Raw genomic sequence first — 27,003 nt, forward strand, 5'->3', positions numbered from 1 at the left:
ACCACCTGTTATGTGAAGAATAGGGAGATAATGAAGGTCGCCTGTTCGGCAGCAACAAGTGGCACACGGATCTCTCAGCGCCGGGCACTTTAAATTTCTCGTAGGCTGCTGCAGCTGAGCTAGAACTCACTCACACTGCCCGTAGACACCAAACATTGTCATTCCCACCGCTGCTCTTTTGTCGCCTGTGGAATCAGCTGAGAAGTAAACAAACACTTCTATCTTGTTTATAGTCATCATCTTAAGTCTGGAAGGATCTAAGGCCTAATAATACACAGATGGGAATGTACACTGTTAAAATGATGACTCCCAAAGGGTGCGGCAGCTCTCTGCGCAGTTGTCATTCATCCGCCCTGAGCAGTGGTCTTGAATGATCTGTGCTTCTTTATTGGTGATTAGATACAATCTGGCTGTGTTTCTGTGTTGTTAGGATACAGGCTGTAATAACATTCTCTGCATGCTCTCTTCAAGCACTAACGATGCGTGATGCCAGCCCCCGATGACATTGTTTTTTTAACGCAGCAATGGGAAGAAAAAATTGACTTGGACACAGATGAGTGAGAAGTCAAATAGCCTCTCCTTTGATGTTGCAGCAAGGTCATGTTCAAAGGAAAATATCAAATAGGTATGTGGGGGAGAAAATGAGGCAGTTTTCATGTGAGCACGGATGTGCACTGATGCTTAATATTAAGTGTGTGTATGTCCGTGTGTGTATATATATATGTCTGTGGGCGCCTGATAATTAAGCTTATCTTAGGCTTATCTTCAAACTTTGTGCTGACTACATCGAGTCTTTTATTCGCCAGCTGAGATTTTAATGACTTTACAAATCAATCAAAAGATCTGGGTCACTGCCACAGAGGTCGGCCTAGACAAACACCAACACACACACACACACACACACACACACACACACACACACACACACACACACACACACACACACACACACACACACACACACACACACACACACACACACACACACACACACACACACACACACACACATAAACAAAAGAACTTCAGTGTCTGCAGTGTCTCTCATTGTTATCATTGTGAGAGACAGGGCATTTTTAAACTTGTTCGATAAGATGAGAAGATCAATGCCATTCTCATATCTGCTCGGTTAAATATGAGGCTACAGTCAGCAACAGGTAAGCTAGAGTTAGTTGGCTTTGTCTGACGATAACAAAAGTGCCCAAAAGTACCTTTAAAGCTCCCAAATTAAATGTTTTATGCCTTTTATATTTTAGAAAGGATAAAAACAACAATTTATGGTCTTACAGAGTTATGTTTGGGGGCATTTCTTGGTCAGGTGCAGAGACTTCCTGGAGGGGCAACCTCTTAGTCATTTCCTGTATCTGTGTCATGTGGGTTTGTCCACTGCCCCGCCCCTTTTTAGAGACTAAAGGCAGTGAGTGTATTAATTCCAATGGGAAGAGTGAATGTGGGCTCAGATTATGACCGAGTCTTTTGCCCAATAGCCACCAAAGAAAATATTAGATTTTTCACAAGCCACATATCTTCCAACCAAGTACCAAAAACTGCAGTTCTCCGAGTGGCCACTAGGAGTAGTTTGCACAATAGAGCATTTTCTCATCATCCCCCATGTTAAACAGGCCGTTTCCACAGCATCATTAAACCTGTTTAAGGCCTGGTACAAAAAAACATTCTAGTCTGTATGTTTAGGTCATATCTCCATGACAACCCTGAGGGGGGTGATTTATTTTTTTTTGTACCAGGCTAGTTTTTATTTTATTGGAGGTTAAAGTTCATGAATAATTAGGGGCGCAGCCTCTTGAGTGACAGCTAGCTACTGGCCCTCACTTCACCTCGAAGGCTAGTTGTCAGGATTAGCATGCTAACTGGACTGTGGTCATTCATGTGGTGGTGTTACTATAAGTGACAAGACGGTTTGTTCTTCAATCAACTGAACCAACAGATAGTTTACAAACACACCGTGTTAACGTTAGCTCTATTATGTTTATTCAGTAGCCGTATTTGCACCATGACTTGCAATATAGCCTACTTTCTATGACACATACACTAGATGCTAATCTGGAGCACAGGGAGCATTCAGACCGTGATGGTTGGTGTTTTACGGTCTATGGACATGGTACTGTGTTGAATATCAGTTTAAATCATAGATCATAAATGATGGCTGCCTGTACTTGACTCGCAGAGCCGGTGTAATCTCCATTAGAGACACAGGAAAAAAATGACTCCTGTTCCCTCCCGGTCCCGGAAAAAAATCTCAACACTGACTCCGATCCCGTTTATTTAGTAACCTGTTCTGTTAACATGGCCCCAGGGCAGTGGTGCTAATGTTGCTAACTCAGTAAACGTCAGCCAGATGGACGTATCTCCCTCCCCTCAACGTCACACCTTTGCCATTTTTTGCTAAGAGGAAATGAGGCAGAGTCAAAGTCTGACAAGATGGCGACTCCCAGAGGCGAGTACGATTGGATCAAGTTGAGAGAACGGACCTCAGCAGAGAGGCTACGTCCATTTTATACAGTCTATACTTCCAACCATTCTGACATAAAAATGGCATTTCAGACGGACAAATCGGGAAAATATTAATTTTGTCTCTGCAACACAGATAAGCTAACATCAATAAAGGCTTTCGAACGCCATAGCAAATTAGTTTAATGATGCTAAATACGGCTGTTAGCTGTGTAAAAATACATTGTTAGCAAAATAAAATATAAATGTGATATGCAAATATTAACTTTAATCCATTCACATGAAGTTCACTACACCTCCGAACGAGACCGCACTCACTTACGATAAAGGAAGTGTATTCCATTTCACACCACCTCAAGCTTTCAATGTGCTATATTTTGTTATTATATTCAGCATTTTTGCTCACAGTGATTACAAGCCTCTTAACAAGAAAGAGATGTCAGCGTACCACTGCAACATCTGCCTTTATGTATTTATATGTGTCCAAATGTTTGTTTACCATCCAGTTATCTTTTGTGGGAAGTATGTGCTGTTTAGACACATGATCTGTACCAAAGAAGACAATTATTTCATCATTACTGATAGAGAGGTATAAAAGAAACCACATGCCTGTACACATTTTCTTAGTAATGTACTGTTTTTGATAAACTCCTCCTGATTTCAAGTCATTTATGCTCACTTAGCTAAATACAAGCCATCTGACACCACTCATTTAACATTCCAAACATTTAGCTTCAGAATCTAATTTGATGAGTGAGCTTGTGGATGGGAAAATAATCCACTCCCAGTCAATAACCGCAAGCCACTCCTGTCAGTGTGATAAATGGGAGGTTTAGTGTGAGGATACAAGTGGGTGTTTATAACTGGAATGGGTCGCCGCTGATTGGGTGCGGTCACAGCAAGGGGGCTGTGGGAGGAAAGCGTACATCGAGAAAGTACTGAGAAGTTCTGTAATCTCCCCCCAGCAAGTTTTAGCAACTACTTTTTCTCCCAGAACACCTTAAGCTGCAGTTCATACAGCAACTACCTGTTCCAACTGGTCGCGACTTCTATTTTTGATGATAAGAGAGAAGAATGAGTGGCAGAACGAGCGGCGACCTACATCTTTATCAGCAAAACTTCTTATGAAAAACTTTATCAGCAACATTCTTTATATGAAAATGAGGAAATGAATATAGACAATGCTGTGTGCAGTAAATTCTCTGGCACTTCCTGTGAGTTTTGAGGTCAAGTTGGGCTAATCCATTCACTCCCTGGAAAGTCTATAAAATAGCAGCATACCAGTAAGTGTGGGTCTGGCATCAGCAAATGGCTGTTGATCCTTTTATCCAAACTATAATCTGAAGACAAAGGATTTTTAAATTAATTTCTATTATGTTGAACAGGCACATTTAAAGTCATTCTTTATAGGCCAATCTTCTTGATTTGAAGAATAAATAGGGTGTTTACAGAAATCTGGTTTCTTTTCTTTCCATCTTCTTTTTCTTGTCTTTTTGCAAAAATGTACCAATTAGAAATATATTTGAATCACTATAGAGAGTCTGTTCTTTATTATGGTTGATTACTGTCAACTATCTTCTGTCCCACTGTTTGATTTCCCAGTCCTTCACTTTAGCTTATCAGAGCTCATACAGCTGCTGTGGTAGAGGGCGTGAGACTCTGTGATATTTAACAATCAAATGGGATGTGCCGCCTCTCTGTTAAGTGTGTGTGAAGCTGAATACTGCGATGATGCAGACTTGGCTGTCAGGAGCCACTGCAAAGGCCAGCTGTTGTGTAAGAGAATTAATGGCCAAGCCTGGCAGTCTAAAGACAGGGCAGCAATCATTGGACCTTTTGGCAATGTCAGCAAAACCCTTTACTCTCTGCTATTTTTGCTCAATCGCCCTGTAAGTCAGCCTAATAAATACATTGTCACTCCCAACCTCGAGATGCTGTGTATTTTCTCTGCTTTTTGTAGTCTTCTGTTTTGTTTCATAGTGCTTATATTGCGGGGGGAAATTGAGTGCAGTGAATAAAACAACGGCTAGATGATATTGTTGACGTTTCAGTTTAAGTAGGATGCATTGATGTGGGTTTTGTCTGCTGTCCTCTGATTGAACCATCACTTCTAACCACAGCATAACTGCTTGTAAACTCAGATAATTATAGACAGATGAATGTATCCCTTTGTTTGTACGTGTGAGCATCATGCATGGATCTGACGTTTTCTGATTTTTTTTTTTAACACTTTGCCTTTGGATGTTTTAAGCCTTCTTTTTGGGTTCATGTCTCAGCACGGCCAGATGAAAGAGAAGCTATCGGTGTGTGTTTGATGCCTGCTGCGTCAATAGAAACGGCTCCTTAAGTCATCCTCCACTGTTGTAACCAGAGCCCAGCTATACGTTTTGGACCACCAGCGTGGATTGTATACTCAGCATTTCTATTCTCCTTAAGACGTAGCCAAGCAGTGTGCACTTCTCAGTTTCCTGGATAGATTTTCTTTTCATGCAAGTTTCTGTTTTCTCCTTGTTTTGTCCTCCTCTGTTTTTTTTCACAAAAGGACAGCATATTTTTTTGTTACGTTGCCCCCCATGACCAAAAAAACCCACTGCTTTGGCTAAATAAATATATACTGTATGTATGTATGTATATATCTATATCTATCTATCCATATAGATATAGATATATATCTATGCAGATATATAGATAGAGAGATATAAGGTGTATATATATATAGCTATATCTATATATCTTACAGACTTGCCACAAGAAATGCCAATGGTATAGGACACACCGTAAAGACTAGAGCGGCAGATGCTCACCGACTGCCCAACATTATGGTGTGTCAAGGTCTTTAAAGTCACATGTCAAGTGTTCATTAAACTAACCAAACTGTAATTTTGAGAAACATATTACCATACCATATTACCATATTTCCCAGCATGCATTGTTTCTGGATTGACTAAGAAATAAGTTTCATGTCTTTTTCTTCTGATAAAAATTTAAATAAATAACCATGATAAAGATTAGTATGCACTGCAGTCCCTATTCACCCTTCTTATTTTAACAGCCACTGAGAGTACCCTTAGATGTTCTTCCTTTATATTAGTATAAGCACTGTATGAGGGTGGCTCTTGACTTTACAGGAGGAGCTGAAAGGATTATGTGGCAAATGAAAAACTGGCCTTGATACAACTTCAAAGTGAGAGAATGAATGTGACTGGAAAACGAAGCTGACCAGTGACTTTTACAAGTTTAACTAAACAGTTGTTGATTGAACTTAATGTCTTAAGTCTGTGACACAAATGTTTCCCATTTTGGTGAAGTTAAAGTAATTTTACATTACAACAAAGAATGAATCAACTCTAAATGAACAATGTTTTTCACCACACATTTTAGGACTTGTTTTCAACTTGAAATGGTGTCTCACAGCTGCTAGTTACCATTATCTAGGCACAGCTGCTAGTTATCATCGTCTCCTTCCACCAGAAAGCTTATTCAGCAGCAACCAATCACCGAGGTGAGGAGAAGTTAGCTCAAACCTTCCACTGACCCCTGGGACCTTAAAGTTCCCCAACCTGAGTCACCCGAGCCCCTGCATATGCCTCAGAACTTGACCCCGAATGGCGCCTGGGAGTTTTAATATCATGGGGATTGAGGGTGCTCCTGACTGATAGAAGTTTGAGGTTGGTCTTTGATGTTCTTGTGCTTCTTAATGAGGATCAGACTGAGGGTTTTTGGCCCTGGAGTCCGTCCCCCTCCTTCACATGGAGCAGAGGGGCAGCAGAGTTTGAAGGAACAGTTATACCTCAAGAGAGTAGGATCCCCCCCCTTCTCATCTTCCCTTCTATACCCCCCCTCTCCCTCCCCTTCTTTCTTTAATCAACCTCTCTGGCACCCAGAGTGTCTCTGCGTCCCAGAGTAAGTTCATTGAGGACGCCTTCGCGGAGATGAATCTGGCCACTGAAGTCTTTTCATCAGCGCGTTGGGGAGCGGGGGGTGTGCTTAGGGAGACTGGAGTGCGACACAGCTCAGGAAACGCGCCGAAGGGGGTCAGGCTCAGTCTCAACTGGACACAAACACTGAAACATGTACACAAACCTGTGACATGGTAAAGGGTCAGGGCAGATGTCAGACGAGGGGTGGGCCAGAGGAACCCCTGACCCAAGTTTTGAAATTGAAGGCCAATCAAAACCATGTGTGCCAGCGCTCGAGTTAGGTTGCCTCTTCCTGTTGAAAAGACACATTAACTCTGGGAAACAAAGACCCACTGTGTCATTGCCTGTTGGTGGGTGTGATTGACTCTTGTCAAGTGAGACTTTTTACTCTTGTCAGTAAGAAGTTGTGGAAACTTCTGCTTCTAAATGACACGTACAGAAACCCTGTCATTTTCCCAAAGTGGGCCTGAGATTGAGTAGATAAACAGCAGATGTTGTGGCATGAGAATATACTCAATCTATGGTAAAATTAGACATACAGTAACTCTCCATAGGCTTACTTTCCATAAGCTGGGCTGTTTCCTGCAGCTATTTCTTGTGCAATTTATTACAATTAGCCTCAAGTCAATGCTATTTCTAGCTGAGGAACTGGACTGTAAATTCATATTATTGCCATAGAGGAGAGTCATAAAGGTTGGAGCTCATTATCCATGTAGGGGCACTTGGACCACATGGGAGAGAAGTGGAACCAAAGAATCTGTATATTTTATTTTGAGGCTGCAAGACCCACACAGTATGGCCTCTTGTCATGCAGACTAGTTCCTCCACCCCTGTCTTTCATCCATCCCTATCCTGCATCTTTCTCTCTATCATTAACAGCCTTTAGCCCCAATTTATTTCTACATCACCCCTATTTCAAGCGTTATAATTTTGTGCCCTTGTGTGCCATTATTTGTGTCTTCATGTGCCTGTGTGTCAGATGCTTATCTCTCTTCTGTTTGTTAAGGCCCTGGCCCGTGCTGTTGGTTCAGCAGATCTCTGCTGCTGACTTAAGTCTTGTGTGTTTTAGTGGCCGTGCATGTGTGTATGTGTGTATCTGCCTGCTTGCATTTATGGGTACAGTTGAAGGACTTCCTGTTCTGACATGGATGCTGATGTTTGCTGTCACTGCAGTTCACTTGTAGCTGCATATAAAGAGCTCGCTTTTTTTTGTCTGCTTCTCACTGGGGTGAAATGGGCGTAACTCGGCTGGTAAAAGGTGATGTCACCTATCTGAGCACCAATCAGGGTTTAGCAGTATTTGAATCAAATTCATGACAGTCTTTCTTCTGATATTTCTTAAACTACTGTCAATTCTTAGTATGTAGCACCATTTTTTCAAAGTTTATTCATAATTGTTGCACATTTAGTTGTGAGCATTTAAAGTTTGAGAGAAATATTTAGGATTAGAATTTTTCTGAATACAGGCTGTGGGCATTTCTCTGTAGATTGAGCGTTTTGATAGTTTCACACTATTTAAAATGCACCTCAATTTACTTTATGTTAAAAAAGACATGGAAATCTCACTTTTTACAACATGGGACTTTTAAAAATCCAGTATCGGCCAGGCTTAGTCTGCTCCTCTTTCATACATACTTTCCGGAGATCTTTTTACATTTCCAAACAAATTCTATCCCCCACTCGAAGCCATTTTTCTGCCCACTAAAGCACAAGTTACTGTCACTTGCTTTGAACTCAACCCCTTAACCATTCTCATGATTTAGAGTTTGGAAAAGCATTCATATTCATATGTCATTTCCCATCTCCCAGCACTTGGCCAATCTCCCTGCTGTGCAGTGGAGGAATGCAAGAGATGCTCAACGAGGAATGAAAGAAATTTCCCATTAATGAAGATCTGTAGATCGCCGCATGACTGGCTGTTTTAATCTATCTCCTCTGTGCAGACATAGGTTATAAAGATTTAGAGATTAAAGTGAGTGAAATGAATTACTGATTTTAATACACAGAATACATTGGGCATGAAGTCATACTTTGAATAAAACTATGTAAGGTTTTATACGGGCCTCTGTACTGTAAGTTATGAGTGACATTTTTGCCACTGTAAAATTCCCACCATGTGTTCCACATGGCTCAACAAATGATATAATTGTAATGGCTGGTGCATTTGTGATGTTGAGTGGAATAATATTCACCGGTGAAAGTATGCAAATTTATAATATGTCATTTGAAAGCCGTCAGCTTGATTTAAAGACTCAAGCCATGAAAACCTCCAATGGAAATCTACTTTCTTGGCACAGACACGCACACACACACAGATATAGACACAGACGCACAGATTATTCACAATCCCTCTGGGAGCACTTGGACAAATGGCATTTTCACATGTTAAAGGTCAAAAATGAAATAACCGTTGTGAGCATAAACGTGGGCCCTCTACAGCTTTTATGGCAGAAAGGGAGTCATCATACAAAATGTTACTTCAGGTTGAAAAACTGTCAGATTAACTGCAGAGGAATCCATGCTTGAGCACATTAAGGTCCATATCCTTCAGTGAACAGTTTCCTGAGTGGCATGTTTCAGACAGGATCTGTTTCTTTTACATTCAAGAGAAATTCTGTGCTGTATTTGGCCTGGAAATTGTCCCCCAATTGAACCTTAATTGTAGAATCTTGTTGTTGATTTTTTGGTGCATTTTTTTTTAGTTATCCTGGCCTCGGATGTCAGAGTTTATTGCTAACAAAACGATTGCATTAAAATAAAAATGAACAAAAGAAAGACAATGTTACAGTGAAAAAACATTTGTAAATGTTGGAATTTCCTCATTGAGGCTCTTAACTTTAAATATTTTATTCTAAATGTGTTTAAAAAAGTTTCAATAGTGCTGCCTTCTAGTGGCTTTAGATAAATTACGTTTTTTAATTAAAAAAACATTTGAATGATGCCCAGGGATATCGGTTATTTTATTAATTACATGCATGGTGTGTATTCTGAACATTCACTTTTACACTTTTGTGAAAGGAGAAAACACAGAACACACGACTCTGGTCCATAATATACGAGTCACTAAAAGGCTCCTTTAGCTCTGCAAGCTGTTTGTATGATGCTAACAGCAAGATCTAACAGGCCCTTGTGGTGCACGTGAATGCATGTGTTTATGTTTTTATAGTCACATCAAATTGAGTTCCTCTGAAGATGAACAGGTGGGAGATATAAAATTACAGATTTTTTAGATATCTCATGTTGGAGATATTCTCTTTCTTCCTGTGTATGGAAAGACTTCAGCATTTATTTTAATATATTACCCTTTTATATTTCTTGGGATGAGGTAAATATTTTGGTTATGAATGTTTTGGCTATGTCAAGAGCAGCCTAGTCACTTGACTGCTGAATCAAAATAAGCCCAGACTTGACTATGGAAAAGTGATCTGCTTAATTCATTCACTGTAATACTATAATATTGTTCACCCAGCATGTGAATAAGGTAATTTTGTTTTCCCAACTGTTCTGACAGGATGTTACCGACCCCTTTGTTCAGACTTTCACATAAAAACCCTGACAGTAGTAGCTGTGTTCAATAGGTGCTCTGATGATTTGTGTGTGTGTGTGTGTGTGTGTGTGTGTGTGTGTGTGTGTGTGTGTGTGTGTGTGTGTGTGTGTGTGTGTGTGTGTGTGTGTGTGTGTGTGTGTGTGTGTGTGTGTGTGTGTGTGTGTGTGTGTGTGTGTGTGTGTGTGTGTGTGTGTGTGTGTGTGTGTGTGTGTGTGTGTGTGTGTGTGTGTGTGTGTGTGTGTGTGTGTGTGTGTGTGTGTGTGTGTGTGTGTGTGTGTGTGTGTGTGTGTGTGTGTGTGTGTGTGTGTGTGTGTGTGTGTGTGTGTGTGTTCACTTATTCACATGTTTTTCTTAGAAGTACCTTTAATGTGCCACTGATTTTGCTGCTCTTTCAGAATTCTGTAACTGCTCCTCTATTTTGCCTTTTTTTCTCCCTCCCTCTTCCCTCAGTTGCTGTCTTCAGCCAGGCATTGAACTAAAAATCAATAAACCATAAAGAGAATGGAGAAGCCTCTTATTTACATCAGTCTAAATGGAGCAGTATTTTGGCTCTCCTCTCATCCTCTTTATACACTTCAGGCAGAAGCATTCAGTTTGCCTCCAATAACACACTTGACAGTCTGTCTCGATAAGAAGCTAAACCCTCCTAAAATGCTGAGGCGTAAAGGATAGGACGAGGACTGTGAGCCTAATGCGTAGCCACCGCCTCTGGGGCAACTGGATGAAAATCTGAGTTTGGAGGTAGACGTGTCCAAACTGTGTGTGTGTGGTTGTTGAGCATGTGGATGCTCACATGTCCCATTGAGGGTAAAGAGCAGGAGTGATTCACAAGGCCACAGGGGGGCCCCAGAGACAGGACGCAAGGAGGAAAAATTCATGATGGCACAGACAGTGGGACACCGAAAGCTGTAAAACAAGTCAGTAACGTCTTTTTGATCATTCTATTTTCTGCTGCTTGTTGCCTCAGATATTGTGAGAACATTTGAGGTAAACATTTTCAGCATCTGTTCCACTAATCCTCTTATGGTCCATGTTAAGAAGGAGTTCTGCTTATTTCCAGGGACAGGGGCTCACCAAAATAAGACGACAGGACATTGTTCCCTAAAGAGAGGCTTTTTCCTCTATTTGAACACAGGCACTTTGAGGGCGCGCTCACACTATCCTCCCGGACCGAGACCCGGACTTTAGGGTACTTGTCCCCCCTCCCTCTCCCCCCCGCGCCCCAGCCCCGTTTGTACTCACACTACCAGGGCCTCGGCCAATGCTTCTTGCTGTCCATACGCCTTCAAGCCGTAACACGTCACACGCATTGATCGCGTGTGTGGCTTTGTTTACAAATCTTTCCATAGACCTCGGAGTTTTTGTGCGTCTTGTCGACTGTTTTTGAATATTTTCATCTGACCAAATCTGCAGTAAACACTCCACCTCCGCACCACACCAACGTGAACCTTTCCCCACCATTGTTGTTGTTAAATGTCCGCGCATGGTCCGTCCTTCTATTTACATGTCCGAACAGGCGGACATAACGCTACTGCCGTAGGGCTCGTGCGCGTGCGCGTGCGCGTGCACGTGCGCACGCTCGTGCTCGTACATGTGCAAACGGCTCCGCTAAAGCCCACCTATTTCAAGCGGGCCGTGGCGGCCCAGCTGGCCCCAGTTGAGCGTGGAGCGGGTGCGCTCACACTACTTAAAGGTACTAGACTTTAGCTGAAAAACCGGTTTTGGCCGCGGCCAAAAGGATAGTGTGATCACGCTCTAAGAGGTTACTGCATCTTGTGTCAAGCTTGATTTAGATCAATATCCTACCTTATAGGCGTTTGCTCCCATAAATTTCACTTCCTAAATATAAATCAGCTCGCAGACAAATAATCCATCACACTTCATTTTTATCAGAATTCACCCTATCATGGTGCCTCAGTTACTTTAAGGCATAGTCTTGCAACCTCTCTATATTGATGTGTATGATGATGTTCAAAGCATCTAAGGTTTGAGAGTCAGTCGATGGGAGAAGTGAAAATCATGTTTTCCTTTACAAAAACATCCATCATGCGTTTGAGTTTTCTGTCTGGTTTGTTCATCTTTTTATTGAATTTATAATTGATTGATGAATTTGGAGGAGACTTTAGGTCCAGGGGCAACAGAACAAGTGATCAACTTTTGTAAGTATTTGCTACCATACATCATGATCACCAGATACAGGCTAATCATTGTCTTTTGTTAGAATAGCAAAAGATGATCTCGCAGCCTTGGCGGAGATGTGCGCTTACTGAAAGCTTCTATCTGGATGTGACTTTTCAACATCGTTTGTCAGTGTAATGCTTTGGCAGCAGAATATCAAGTCTTGGACTTGGGAGGATGCTTCAAGTCTTTAGAAGCTAATATCCATAGCATATTAAAATTAATAAATCAAACTTGAACATCCTCAAAGCAATTTCAGTCAAAAACAACTGGACTGGTTGTTTGTCTAGGAAGACGTTTCACCTCTCATCCAAGAGGCTTCATCAGTTCATGTACGCATCTGACCAGGCTGGGACTGGTCCAACTAACTGGTGTGGAGATCCAGGTATTTAACCTCTCACAAGGCCGATGATGTCACTGACACTCTTTGTGCTCCAAGTGCCCACGCCCGTCGTTAGAGTGACAGTCGTTGGTGGGCAGTTGGTTTCGACTTCGTTAGTGCTCTATTGAGTCTGAACGACAGTCGTTGGGGTCACCCGGGCCATGTGTGAACAGTTGTCCTTTGAGGTTAGATTGTTGAATCTCCTGGGAAGGGATGAAAGGGCGGCATTGTAAATTGGAGATAAGTGGTGTCTCAGACCCCCTCCTCTGTTTAGCGATGGTTTCTCCACTTTTACATAGATGGCTTCTTTTACTCCTCTTTCAAACCATCTGTCCTCTCTGTCCAAGATTTGGACATTGCTGTCATCAAAGGAGTGGGCTTTCTCCTTGAGGTGTAAGTGGACAGCCGAGTCCAGGCCTGAGGAGTTAGCTCTCCTGTGTTGGGCCATGCGTTTATGCAGTGGTTGTTTTGTTTCTCCAATGTAAAGATCTTTGCATTCCTCATTGCATTGGACAGCATAAACCAGGTTGCTTTTGTGGTGGTGTGGTGTTCTGTCCTTCGGATGTACTAGTCTCTGTCTGAGTGTGTTACCGGGTTTGAAATACACAGGGATGCAGTGTTTGTTGAAAATCCTCCTGAGTTTCTCCGATACCCCAGCCACATATGGGATGACTATGTTGTTTTGTTTTTGACTGAAATTGCTTTGAGGATAACGATGACCTGGACGAATGAGAACATTCACAGGCAAACTTGAACACTTATACTAGGCTAGGTTTTTGCAAAAAAAAAATCTAAATTGTCTGTAGTGAATGTTTGAATCTAAAAGCTGTCGTATTGACATTTTAAAGTTCAGTAGGATTTTCACAGTGCCACAGTTAAAACTTTAAGCCATGTTGTTCTGTTTAATTAGAGCGCAGGCGAGTCGACAATACTGTAGACTCACCTCAATCAATCTTGTTTAAGAGACAGATGATGATAACGGCAGAGACAACACTTTTCCTTACTGGACCGCCTTCTCCTCTGACCTGTTGACTGAGGGGCAGCCCGCCCCCCAACCCAACCCCCTTCACCATGACCAGTGCTGCATTTACTGTAACTTAATGCAGCAGATAATGTGGCACGTTGGGTCTCTTTCCTCAGGGAGAAGCTAAGTGTTAAGACTAATTGGTCCCAACTGTCAGCGAGTCTCATCGTCTTATAGACTCTTTTTCTGTCTTTGAGTCACTTTTCTTCACCCGGGAGTCAGAAGCAGACAACTACTACTACTATTGGAGAGCAGAGGAAAGGGATTCATATCTGAGAGAAAACGTAGTTTGTCCATGTGATGTTGTTGTTGTTGTTGACAAATTTAAGATACGGAGTGTGTGCCAGATAGAGATTTAGCTTCAGATGTTCATTTCATGAGTCTGTAAACTACTAAAAAACATATCTGATGAAATATTGATTGTTTGCAAGATTGAAGAATTGTTATCCTGCGAAACATTTAAGCTTTTACTGTTGCCTCGGTACAAATTTGACCAAGTTTGCCTCTCAGTGATATGCTTTTCTGGGAAAAATCCACTAAATCTATTCTAGTTGGAGATTAAAATAATATTTTATGGTATTTCTGTCCCGATGTGTAATGCATCATGGAGGATGACAGTAAAGAGAGAGAGAGCCTGAGCTCAAATCTGTGTCTTTGTACACATGATACTTGTACTTGCTGCAGTACTGGTCCCTGCATGCTCAATCTTACTGCTGTGCATATGTGCATTTCTTAGCATTTTTTGCCTTCAGTAACTGATTCAGCCGCTGATATTGAGTGAATGTTACAGTCAGTAATGACTCATGATATTGTTGGTAGGGAGCTCTGAGATGGAATGTAGGAAAAGAAACAACCAACCCCCAAGGGCTTGGAAAACATACTCAAAGTTAATCCTCAACAGAGAGGTACACAGCTCACCCATCCCCCCAAATGCTTCCCAAATCCCCCAACCTTGTAGTCCACCACCAGCCCTGTTTAACCTGGCCTTTGTGTTTATTTTGCTGCATCAACAACCAATCACTGCATAGTCAAAGCTGCTATAATCAGCATTTTTATTTTAACAATGGCTCTGTGTATCTTTTTAAAGTGATGAATCCACAGATAATTACCACCCAGGTCTTATAGCCCGCGAGTTCACAGTTTTGGTTCACTCTCAGGCAGCACTCTCATCAGTGTCTCGTCCAGCTGCAGCATGCAGATGTTTCTATTGAAAAAGCTCTGATAAACCTACTGTACGCCATCTGCCCAGCGCCGAGCAGCACACAGACAAAGAAAGCAAGTAGCTGGTGAACATAGTGGAGCATTTAGCAGCTAAAGACACAATTTGTTTTCTAAAGAGTTGGTGAAGAGCAAATCAGAGCTAAAAGACAAATCAATGTTGGACTTTGTGGCCATAAACACAACTCCAAATACCATAATAACAAGTTTACTACATGTCAGTGTTCACAGCTAGTTAACGCTGCCCCAAGTGGAGAAATTGTGTCCAGATTGTAATACTGAACCTTTTAAGTGGATATAAGAAACTTCTAAATATTGACTCACAAGATACTATAACGCTCCAGAGAGCTGAGGGGAACTACCATTGAGTCTCTGTTGGTTTATATAAAAATATTAGTTAATATAGCATCCTTAAACTACATTGTATATAGTGAATATGTTGCATTTCTCCAGGCTTGAGTGACTGCAAGTGTTCTTGTCAACTTCAAAATATATTGGTTGGAAAACTATAGGCAGATTCTGCATAAACAGCACAGCGAGCTCGACCAAAATCAGGTCGTGGGAGTCATTTGTAACTTATACCAACCGCCCCCAGTTTAATAATAACCCTCAGACAGAAAAGTCAGTTAATTAGAGAAATACCACAGAGACACTCAGACAGCTCTTGCTGAGCCCACCACCCTTCTTAAACAGCCGCTCCTCTACACACTTATGGGCCATAAGCAACTATACCAGAGCTTGTGGGATTTTCACCCATACCACCATCATATTTCCATAACCGCCCATCCCACACTGCTCCTTGGCACTTGGAAGCTTGGTTCTAGCCAGAGCTATCTGCTTAGACAGCTGTGGATGGCAGTTTTGTCGTTCAGGTCTTTTTTGTCAGAGCCAATTTCAACTCCTCAGATAATCATCTTTCACAAGTTGTGTTTTCTTGTAAGTTGAAATACTTGCGGTTGCTTGTTTTCCACTTCTAGTTTGAAATGCAAATTGATGCCATGCCTGGATGGTATGTCGACATTAGAGTTTGCCATCTGATACATAGACGTGCTTTATGATCTATCACACTGCACAAAATCACAGGCTTAATTAGGAAACTCAAATTATATCCAGCCCTAAATGCTATGTTATTTAAAGCCTTTGAACCAAGTTCCCGCCGTTTGCCCGCTGTACAGTTAGAACTGGCTTAATGTCTGGGAGGCATCCAATCCACACAGAGGGCTTTCATTTACTCCCAGCATGTACACACTCACAAATAGCCATATAACCATAGTATGAGAGAGATGCTCACTCACTAAAACCTATATAGAGTCCGTGTTTTTTCATGGTCAACCTTTTTTTTAGGTTTGACGTAATCCTCGGTGCTACAATGCTGTAAACACAATAGAACTCAGCCAAACTGGTGACGCACAAACATAATCTGGCACAATTCTAATATTTAATCTTATGGAAAGTCTCTATCTTCTTTACTTTTTCTCTCTTTGAAAAAAATCCATCAGACATGCAGTGGTTCCCATGAGGTTCTTAGCCTTCTGATTTTGTCAGCGAACCATTCATTGGGAAAGTATGTAGGTCAATCTGCTTTGCTCTTTATCTAAAGCCACACAGATATGTGGCAACATGATGAATATTTCATATCTATACAATCAGTGGTGTCTGTCATCATGTTCAGAAGGCTTAGCAGTCTAAAAGGCAATCAATGGGGGGAGGGAGGCTTGCTATGGAGGAATTGATCAAATCTTCCGTACAGAGTCCATTTTTACCTCCAAATCCCTATGTAAACTTCTAACATGAACATCAGTACAATCATGCCACGCAGGTTCCAAACAGAGCGGCAGATAAAACATGGCGGTACATATGAAATATTGAATCAGATTTTTCTATACTGGGACGTTTTATGATAAAACTAACTCTGTGGTTTCGTCCATGTGGATTATTGCTCTTTTATAACGTCTTGCCTGGACACAGTTGATCCTTTTTGCTCCCTGTAATCCATTTTCTGGTGTTTAGTCCGTATGCACAGAATAGCGTCCCCGTGCGTTATATCACACGTCCATTTTCGCATGCTGCGGCACATTTCCAAGTGTCACAGGCAGAGTTAGCAAATTAGACGTTTATGGGATTGTGGTTTACTTTCCAGAGTAAGTCTGGGTCAACAAAATGTACTATTACAACAAGAAACCAACAACACACAGACTTTTAAAAGAAAATGGACATTACAATCTTTCTATAATGCTTCGAAGTTGCTACTCTTTCTGTGTCTACCATACTGACAATGATTCACACTTTTATTGTGCTTATCTGGCAAGGATCACTGTGTTAGGACATTTTTGTGGATCAGACACTTGTTTTCGGAGCACTGTAGAAAGAAGAAGAAATGTTTTTGCTTCATGAGAGAAATTGAGTCTTTTTGAGGATAAGAAGTGGATTTATTTTACTGGACAGAGGAAGGGAAGTGTCTCTTTCCCTTGCTGTTTCCCTCCCAGCCAACTTCTACTGTTTTTTTTCTCACGTAACAGCTGATCTCTTCAGCGCAGGATATCAGAACAGCTCCACTGTGTGTCTCTTGTATATACACACATGCTGTAACACTCCCCTCCTTTGCGCTTTTTAATTCTCTGTAAATTCCACTAGTGGGTGAAGGGCTTGGTGTGTTGTGTTGTGCATGTGTGCATTCCTGCCACATCCCATCACATGTGAGGAGTACAGGCTGTCTGGAGTAGAGAGGGCAAGACCGAGGGACAGAAAAAAAGATGAGGAAAGAGGGAAAATAGGACGAGATGAAGCCACTGATTGTACCAGAGTGTGGCTCTGAGCAGTCGGCGGATGACGTGAAACGCTGAACACACATCTGGAACAGCTTGTGCAGCTGCACCTGAAGAGAAGGGCTCCTCCGCAAAGCCTTTGCCGGCACTTTCTCTTCTCCCTCATGCTCTTTTTTTTCTTTTTTGTCTTTCTGTCTTTAAATCTTTTTCTCTCCGGTCTCCGTCAGCCGGACTGGAATGGTAACCCACTGAGCATCAGCAAGGAAGAGCGAGTGAACCGAAGCGAAAGAGAAGAGGAGAGAGAGAAGGCACCAGAGCACAATAACATGGAAAGGAATTAATAGGCATGAGGTAAGAGAGAGAGAAGTTGACAACCGTAGTATGAGAGCAAGTGAAGAAGAGAGGGAGCACGAGAAATTACAAAAAAAACAGGGATAGAGAAGGAGTATGAAAGACGGAGAAAGAGAGGCAGAGAGAGGATTAAAAAGCCAGAATGCGCTGACACTGGAGACCTGAGTTTCTGTTTGCATTTGGCATGGCTCGTCCTGTCACTCCACAGGTTTATCAGCACACACTCACATGCGCTGTTTGCATTGGAGGATGATCCCCTGAGGCCACGCCAGGTGAAGAGAACACCTTCCAAGAACCTGTTAACCCCCCACCCCTCACCTTCAGCTTGCCTTCCCAAAAGTGCCCTCCCTCTGGCCCTCTCAGCCTACCTGCACCAGTAACAACGCGCTGAGTCACAGAGTCACACTCACAGAGAGCAGAGAAACCCTGGATTGCCAACGGGACACCACCGCAGTCACACTGGCTGAGAAAGATTGAGGAGCTTTACTGATCTGCTGACCTGCAGGATGTCCAGAGCCTCCAGGCTTGCTCGGCCCCCCTCAATAGGGGCCGGATCCAAGCTGCCCTCCCCGAGGAAGGAATGCCCTGGCACGGCCGGTCGAGCCCGTGTGTTGAGCGTGGGGGAAAAGCTGATGAGGGCTGGTAGCGATGGTATCCTGAGCAAACAGAAGTCTTTAAAGGCTGCTGTGCCACAGGACAAAGAACAGAGCGAGACCCACACTGAGCCTAAGGCCCCCGGTCAAAGTCCAGGTGAGAAGGGCCAAAATATGGAGATGGTCCCTCCCAAGAGCAGGATCAGCCTACCCAAAGCCTCAAGTCAGCAGCAAGGCTCTGTGCACAGTAAGTAATGAACAACAATTCTGAAGTTGTCTCCAATGATCGTTTTGCTCTACTTTTCCACCCAAAAATGGTGCTGTGATACGATTTGTCCTCCTGCTTCTCATTTGTTATCATTTATTGGTCATTCCATCACACAAGGGATAAGGCTTTTTTTCTGCTTGTTGCGTGTCCTTTCTAATGCAGCTAGTTCATTGTATTGTGTGCTGTATTGATTCCTGGGTCATCTGGGATCTCTTTCCTGCCCTGTGGCAGAGGATGGGACGCTTGTGTCATACATCCACAATTAACAGGCATTCGGAGCAAAAATAGCACTGCGTTAAAAAAAGGCAAGGGCCTGCTGGGCGGTGGGCATGTCGCTGCAGATACCAGTGAAGTTGATCCGGGAAGTCCAGTTTGAGTAATACATCAATAATACAGGTTTGTCAGACACCAAAAAACATTGCATGGCAGTTTATACTTTCTTACAGGACTGTACAACTACAAGTCTTCTCACTTCTTGAATTAATTATGTGGGTACAATAGATTGCGCCGTAGCGAAATCGAATATGTAAATGTAATGACGGACAAACCTTTTTGAAGTCGGTGTGTTAACAAGATTAATGCAAGGCGAGGTTGTATTTATTTTTAAAGGTGTGATGAAAAATACAGACCTATAATTCACCAAAAATGTTTTTTGCTGGATGATCCTACATTTCCCCAGAATCCTGCTCTTCCAATGCATCAATTGGGAAGCTTAATTTTTTTTGATGCAGCGCTATTGTCGGTGTGAACACGGCTTTGATGGAGGAGGGAGGAAAGACTACTCGTGGGATCTCTGTCAATATCCCACCGTCTCGGTCTCTGTGGGGTGCAGATTAAGAAAAGGGGGGCCTAGAGACGGAGGAAAGTGGTCTTATCATTCCCTTCTGGCATTCTCACCAGATTCCCAACTCTGCAGGACGCCAGCTTTCATTGTTTTGTCGGGTCACAGTCATCCCACACTCCTAAAGACAACTTGACCAAGATTGTTCAGAGGATGATTTTGTGTACAAGTAAGAGTCTGATTGACAACCAGGCCAATATTTTTCCCCCCCGTCCGTTATCATGTTTGCTGTCAATCACTGTTGAATCAAACTTGCCTGTTCAGCTTGTACACAGAGACAGCAGCGAGGAAGTGTACGGGGGTTTAAGTGTGGGGGTGACGTAGATGTAAGCAACAGGGGTGAGCTAAGTGAGAGAGTGACAGAAGGAGGTCAGGAATGTGAGTAGGGCATGCTGGGAAATCAACAGGTCTTGAGTTGTGTCTGCTTGTGAATCCCTCCCTGCAGTAAAGACAGGTTATGGGTTATAAGGGGGCAAGTTTGTACTGGAAACCAGATGTTTTTGTCTATGTACCTTCCAGTCTCTTCTTTACATGAATAAAGGGTCTTTCTACAGAGCTGATTCACTTCTCAAGGGTTTGGGTCAGCTAACCTTCAGTTCATTTGGTCTTTATTGTGCATTGAAACAACACTGATAAGTTAAGTAAACATCACTTATAAAAAAAATAGGACTTTAAAGTCCATCTTCGTTTTAAGGACCCAACTCCTCTTTTTACAGTCTTTATTTCTACGTCTGTCTTCTTTTGTCTTCTTTTCTCATGTCCTCCCTCGCTCATCGTTTTTCATGTTTCTTTTTTGTCTCTTCTCTCTAACACCCTCTCCACTTTTGTTTCTCTCTGCGCCTTTCTCCTCTTCATTCCTTTTCTTCCTGTCATGTTTTGACAGCAGTTGAGTTGGTTATTGAAAGATGCCATCGCCGCCCACACACACACACATACGCAGACCATCAAAAAGAATAAATGAACTGTGTGCACTCTCCACGTTTCGCCTCTGTCCCACTGTCCATTTTCAAATATGAGTTTGTCTTCAGAGACAGCGAAAACTCTGTACATTTCTAGTTATGGACAGCTACTTTGAAGTTCTGTACTAAAAAGTCAGTGCTCCAACAGTCTGGTTTCTTTAGAAACTAGCTCTACAGTAGACTGATTCCACGGTGCTTTGATATATAAATGCTGTTGGCTTTACGGAGTCATGTGCTGTTTAAGTATTTGAATTTTAAATAGGCCAGCACAATTAAATACCCTTTGCTGGCTAATGGGCAGCTCATATTATTCCCAATCCCATTATGGCTTGTATACAAACAAGGATGGTTAATGTGGGGGGGTTCAGTCCCTGCCAGGTCCTCATCTCCCCAGCTAATGCATGTTACAGGGCATGACGGCAGCTAAAGCACAGACCCAGTGGGTCAGAGGGACAGAGCTGAAGCACACCGCACAGGCAGACGATAAGTGCGTGTGACAGGTGACATTTCCACTGTGTGAAAGCTTCAGAGCTGACTGCTGTGCGCCAGAGGGCCCAATTTCAGCCTTAGAGTAGCCGCTTTCACCGAAAGCGAAATCCGTTTGACATTTTGTGTCCAGAGAGGATATAATACAAGCCTCAAGTTCATGTTCAAGTTCAGCTTTCTTTAGATACTATATGACATTGCATAAGACTATGGTTCAGCAACATTTTGGATTACCCCTTTAGGCATCTCTCATCCTGGATGTACATATATATGTAGTCTTGATTTATTACCATGTGGACACCCAAACATTACACCCATATGTGAACATATCATTCTAAAACCACAACAGCCTCCACCCTTCTGAGAAAGATTTCATCGAGATTGGAAACCTGGCTGCAGAGATTTGCTCCCATTCAGCAACAAGAGCATTAATGAGGTCAGACACCGATGTTGGCTGTTAAGGCCTGGCTTGCGAAATTCTTCCCAAATGTGTTGGGGTTGAGGTCAGGCCTCTGTAGACCTTTTCAAGTTCCTCCAAAACAAACTCTGAAAGTTCTTTCTTCATGAGAAGTTGCTTTGTGCACAGGTCCTGTTTGTCCACATACCTTTGGTCATATGGTATATGTCTAGTTTTTTCCCCCTGTATACAATGAATATCAGTGTTGTTTTAAGAGGATAAAGTGTATTGATCAATTAAAGTAAGCTATGTAGTATTTTTCATTTGCTTTTCAGTAACTTTAAAGTGAGTCTACGCAACTTTTGAGATAATGGAAAATGTTAAATCATAGTGTAACATAGCATGAAAAGAGAAGAGTTAACAAGGAAGTGAAAACAATCTGTAATGTCAGCTTTTCTGCCTCTGTAAAGTAAGGTTGTATCGGCAAAACCCCTGAATAATAATGTGTTATTTCGTCTCTCAAATGTAACATAAACTTTAATACATACAGCACCGGCTATATTATATAAAACTAACTTGGTTTACCAGTTGATGAAGATATCTTGAAAGCTAAAGGTCTGGAAAGGCTTTCCTGTCAGTCTTTGCTATCTCCAGGGCTCCTAGACACTTTTCTCTCTTTGTGTCTAGATCAACTTGAAAAGTATTTCACCTCTTTTGTAACCATATGGGCCTTTTGATCCCTGTCATGCAAGGATTTGTTTTCTAGATGATCTTAAGATACAGTCACTGATCAGATCTTTGGATGACCTCACTTTTTAGGGATTTGAGAAGGTGAGTCAAAAAAAGAAGCAGAACACGGCGTGATTGGGGGCTTCATAAGCTTCGTCTGTATTTTCTTTACTCATCCAGACTCGGGCACCAGCACTTGTGTTTTGTTGTTTCTTGCCTGATATGGTTTTGTAAGATGTGTTACCACATCAGTATGTGCAGAGTTGCTTCAGCTTGTTTATGAGTGATGGGGGTTATTAAGACATGCCAGTGTTGCCCCAAGTGTAATAATGTACATGTGTTCTGCCTGTTGACAACAGCATATGCATCATTGGCGAGAGAAGTGTTACATGCTTCTACATGCTCATTGTATAGTACGCAATGTCAGTTTTGCTCAGACACTCACTCTTAGTCTGATGGGTGTGTATCATGACAGACTTTTTTCACAGATGCTGCCTTACTTCCTTTTGGGAAAAAAAAGTTGAGGAAAAAGAGCTTAGTGTAATGGGAATGAGTTTGAGGATTGGGATGTGATCACCCTTTTCTCTGACATTGAAGCCAAGAGTAGGGATTACATTAATTGCAGCCTCTCGTGACTCTTTAAACCCTCAGTTGTCTCTCTGGGTTTTTTTCTTCTTTGACAACTATCAGGCAAGATTACAAAATACTTTCACTCCACATCAAAGTAGTTCTGATTATTCAGAAATCCATTCTAATCACCTTTTTGTGTATATATCTGTTACAGAATTGGACTGAATACAAGTTTCTGACACACTGTGCAGTGTCTAGAAATTGCTTATTACTGTGCCAAAAGGAAATTTGAGCGAGCAAGTTCCTTTGTACTAATCAGACCTTCCTTTTTTGGGGGGGAGGGGTCTGAAAAAATTGAATACAGTTAGTAGGGTGTTGATTTTAAGCCACCAACCCACTATTTCATTTAATAGAGCAATCACTGTCACTGTATGGATTAATATGATTTACTGAATTCACCATTATGTCATAATGTTCTTGTTCCTTTGAACGTGAATATGATTGAGAAAAATCGGTCACACCTGTTGCAAGAGAAGATTTACCAGTCTCTCAATAGTACCTGAAAGAGAATCACACAATGAAGCCCCTTTCACTCATGCACTGCAAACCTGAAATGATGTAGACATTACCCAAAGAATCTGTATGTGAGAACCCAAGTCTGTTGGATCGCTGTTTGAGTCCATGTCTAAGAATTCACAGCTGGTGTGTTGATGATGTTTGTATCATGCTGCTCATGTGTAAGTAGATGGAAAACAAACATCTGAGGACGCAACTACACAAAGATGCCGATGTAAATGTACAACTGGGGAGGCGACTCGAGAATTTCGGGCGACGATCAGACGCCGAAATTGGCAGACAAATTCAAGTAGTGGCAAGGGACTTTATTGTTTATGACCAAATTACAAGCTATGTGACCGAAGTGTAATCCGTAATCCCCTGTTGTGTGGTACATGTGTGAAAGGGAAACATCGGACAATATCGGGACCTGATTCTTTGGAGTAAATGGGAGTCTTGAGATGTCTTGAGAAAAGTAGCAGAAAAACATGAGAAATTTAAAGTTTAGAAACATTAGTGTCTGAACGGGGGACAGCAGTAGTATCCATTTACGTCAGCTCCTCTAACCCACTCACATATCTGTATTGTCAAGGTTTTGTCAATGATTTTGTGCCACTATTGACGCAAGTCAGTTAGGAGAGTCATACAAATGGTTTTCTCCAAATGCCACAAGGGTGGAAGTGACAATGCCCTGATGTTTTCTCAGCTCCGGGAGACAACTTACCTTTGTCTTTGGATTGTCAATAAGTAGTCCAATGAGTCAATAAGTCAATAAGAAGTCCAATGAGTCATTAGGAGAAAGAAGAGTAGGTGAGTTAATGGTGTGTTCATAGACCCCGGATGAGTGTTCAGAAAATGAGGGGATGTGACTCATCCCTCAAACAGAAACAGACTATTATCGGACCGCTGAACAAGAAGAAAGAGCTTCGGTTGTGTGTCCACTCCAGTGTGTGTTGTAAATCCCCCTGTTGTCTCAGTTGTGTTATTCTTTGGGGGGGGGGGGTAGCTCGAGGCAGCGTTGCTTCTTCCTCATTCCTGAGGCTGTGCAGCTGTCAAAGACAGCAGAGGGGATTGGCTTTATCTTTGTGTCAGATTAAGGATAAAACAAAAGATTAATCTCTGTGATGCCCATATGACTTAAATTCCCAAGGTTTTCACTTGTTGAAGTCAAACATGTCTACATCCTTTGTATATTTACTATACAGTGTGGCCTATTAGTTTGTCTTGATTACACACAAAGTCTTCCAAGCTAAGACTGCAATTGTAGCATTAAATTCCTTCAAACCAGACATCTCACTACAAAATAGTCTTTTTTTTTTTTCTGAATTAAATGCAATGCGTGTGTGCGTATGTGTGTTATAGCCTGAAGCATGAATGTTGTTAATTCACCCAACTGAGGGGTGTAAGCGGAAGCAAGGCCTCCCTCAGGGTTTCCTCTCAAAGAGTCGACAGAGAAATCAATATGTCTCCACCTCCCCTGTTACACCCTTTTGCCCTTCAGGCATATGTGATGCGGTATGTGTGTCTGTTTCTCTGTCTGTGTGGATATTGAATGAATGTGTACAAAAATGGCTACATGTACAAACTGTTCAATATTCACATGCTTTTATCTGCGTAGTTCAGACGTTTCAAATTAATCTCCTGCTGTGTTTCGCTCTTTCACGTCGACATGCTGTTTCAGGGGACTGGATTTTTCATTAATATTTAACGTTACTTGTGGTAGCTACCCATCTATGATATTTCGGTGAGGTTATTAAAGTTATTTTTTGTCCATGTAGCATACAGATTAGGAGAGATGCTCTATCAGTATTGAGTTCAAGGTTAAGTTGACATTTTGGGAAATGTTCTAATTCCCTTTCTTGCAGTGAGTTAGATCAGTACCACTGTCATGTCTGTGCACGAATAGAGCTGAGGCCAAGAGCTGATCGGTGTAGCTAGCATAAATGCTGAAAGGAGGTGGAAAAATTCCGGCAGCCAACATCTCAAAAGGCTCACGTTGTATCTCTTGTTTAATACGTAGAAAAACAAACTTAAAGTAAAATGAAAACAACAAAAATGTAATAACAAGTTATGGCTTATAGTTATGTGCTGTTACCATTTCTTAGCGACTTCATGGTGTCAACAAGACTGTGGAGCCAGGAGATGATTATCCGTACTGTGCCCAAGCACGTTTCACTGCTAAAGTCGTTTGACCAGTGTGAGTACGCTTGCCGACCACGGCCCGTTTGGAAGAGGTGGGCTTTTGTAAAGCACGTTTGCACATGTACGAGCACGAGCGTGCGCATGTGTACGAGCACGAGGCCTACGGCGGTTCTGACGTCATTTTATGTGCGCCTGTTCGGACATAGAAAGAAGGAGGGACCATGCGCGGACATTTAAAACAATGGCGGTGAAAAGTTCACGTTGGTGTGATGCGGAGGTGGAGTGTTTACTGCAGATTTGGTCGGATGAAAATATTCAAAAACAGTTGGACAATCCATTATGTGGCCAAAAGACCGCGCACTTTTGTAAACAAAGCGAGGCATTGCGACGTCAATCAATGCGTGTGACGTGTTACGGCGTGATGACGTATAGGCAGGCAAGAAGCATTCGCGAGGCCTAGGTAGTGTGAGTACAAACGGGACTGGGCCGCGGGGGGAGAGGGAGGAGGGGAAAAGTACCCTAAAGCACGGGGCGCGGTACGGATGGACAGTTTGAGTGCGCCCTAAATGGGGAGAAACAGTTACCCTGGTTCTCTCCAGTGTTCAAAGATAAGCACTGTAAAGCTAATTAACACCTTTTTTCCTCTTTGTTTCATTTGTACATAAACGGAAATGTAAATACAGATTGTTGGGATTTTATGGTATAACTGTGGAGGGGCCAGCAGTCCAAGCTTAGTGACTTCATATGAGTCTTGTCAAAATTAGTCCTATATGGTAAGACCATGCCCCACAGTGCTGTGTGATTGCTGGAGTGTCTGGTCTGGCTACACCGGCTTATCATTCTAGAATAAGGGGAAAAACACTCTTACTCACTCTTTATAAGCTAAGCTTAGTGTCTTCTGGCTTCAGTGAGTGAGAGATGAGAGTTGATCTTTCATCTGACCTTTGGCAAGAAAACAAGCAACAAGTGTCTTCAAATATTGAACTGTTCCTTTGAATAAAACTGACTAATGGTGTCAATCGACCGTGTGAGATGTGGATCACATGACCCACCATGGGGAAGCTACGCCCTACTGTACACTCTGTCAGATGACTAGTACATGTGATGTGGCTGAACACGGGGGAATGCAGGAGTAACACAAAGTGCAGGTTGCACAACGATATTACAATAGCATCAACATCTAAGCTTCATATTAGTCAAGATTAGCACACCGTTACTGGTTTCCATTAACTGATTTTCCTTCCTTCTATTGTCACTTTCATAGAGACTGAGATAGTGTTTTTATGATAGTGAAAGTCTTAGGTTACAAAAGTTTAGAACCTACTGACCTTTAGTTGACCTTATATAATCCATATCTGAGATGACAATAAAAAGAAAAATCAATCCCCGCCCTCAAAATGTGTCCAGAGATTTGAGTGAAAGCACATTCTTCCTCTCATCTGCTTGTTCTCCAACAGGGCATACAGTGTAGCTTTTAAGGGCATTTCTTGAAAGCATAATTGTGGTTTATGGTTAGGAAAAGGAGCTATTAGCAACACACAAAAAAAAATCATGTCTGTATTCATGGTTGGGGACAGAAAGGGCGCTCAGTGTATTTACTTCTCGGTTG

At 42.1% G+C, this 27,003-nt stretch overlaps 1 protein-coding gene across 11 annotated transcripts in view; it reads left to right on the forward strand.

Moving 5' to 3' along the window:
- kiaa1217 (KIAA1217 ortholog) overlaps nucleotides 1–27,003 on the forward strand; it is a 114,277-nt gene that overhangs the window by 6,000 nt on the left and 81,274 nt on the right. For 10 of the 11 annotated variants that reach the window (XM_083936109.1, XM_083936124.1, XM_083936114.1 and 7 more), the window contains exon 1: nucleotides 17,471–18,694. The exons of the other annotated variant lie outside the window; for it this stretch is intronic. In XM_083936109.1, the coding sequence (XP_083792235.1) occupies nucleotides 18,361–18,694 (334 nt within the window). In that variant the 5' untranslated portion in view covers nucleotides 17,471–18,360. Of the gene's footprint in view, nucleotides 1–17,470; nucleotides 18,695–27,003 lie in introns of those variants that run through there. 11 annotated transcript variants of the gene reach the window in all.

Source organism: Echiichthys vipera (genome assembly GCF_963691815.1).
Source record: "Echiichthys vipera genome assembly, chromosome: 21".
Taxonomy (NCBI): domain Eukaryota; kingdom Metazoa; phylum Chordata; class Actinopteri; order Perciformes; family Trachinidae; genus Echiichthys; species Echiichthys vipera.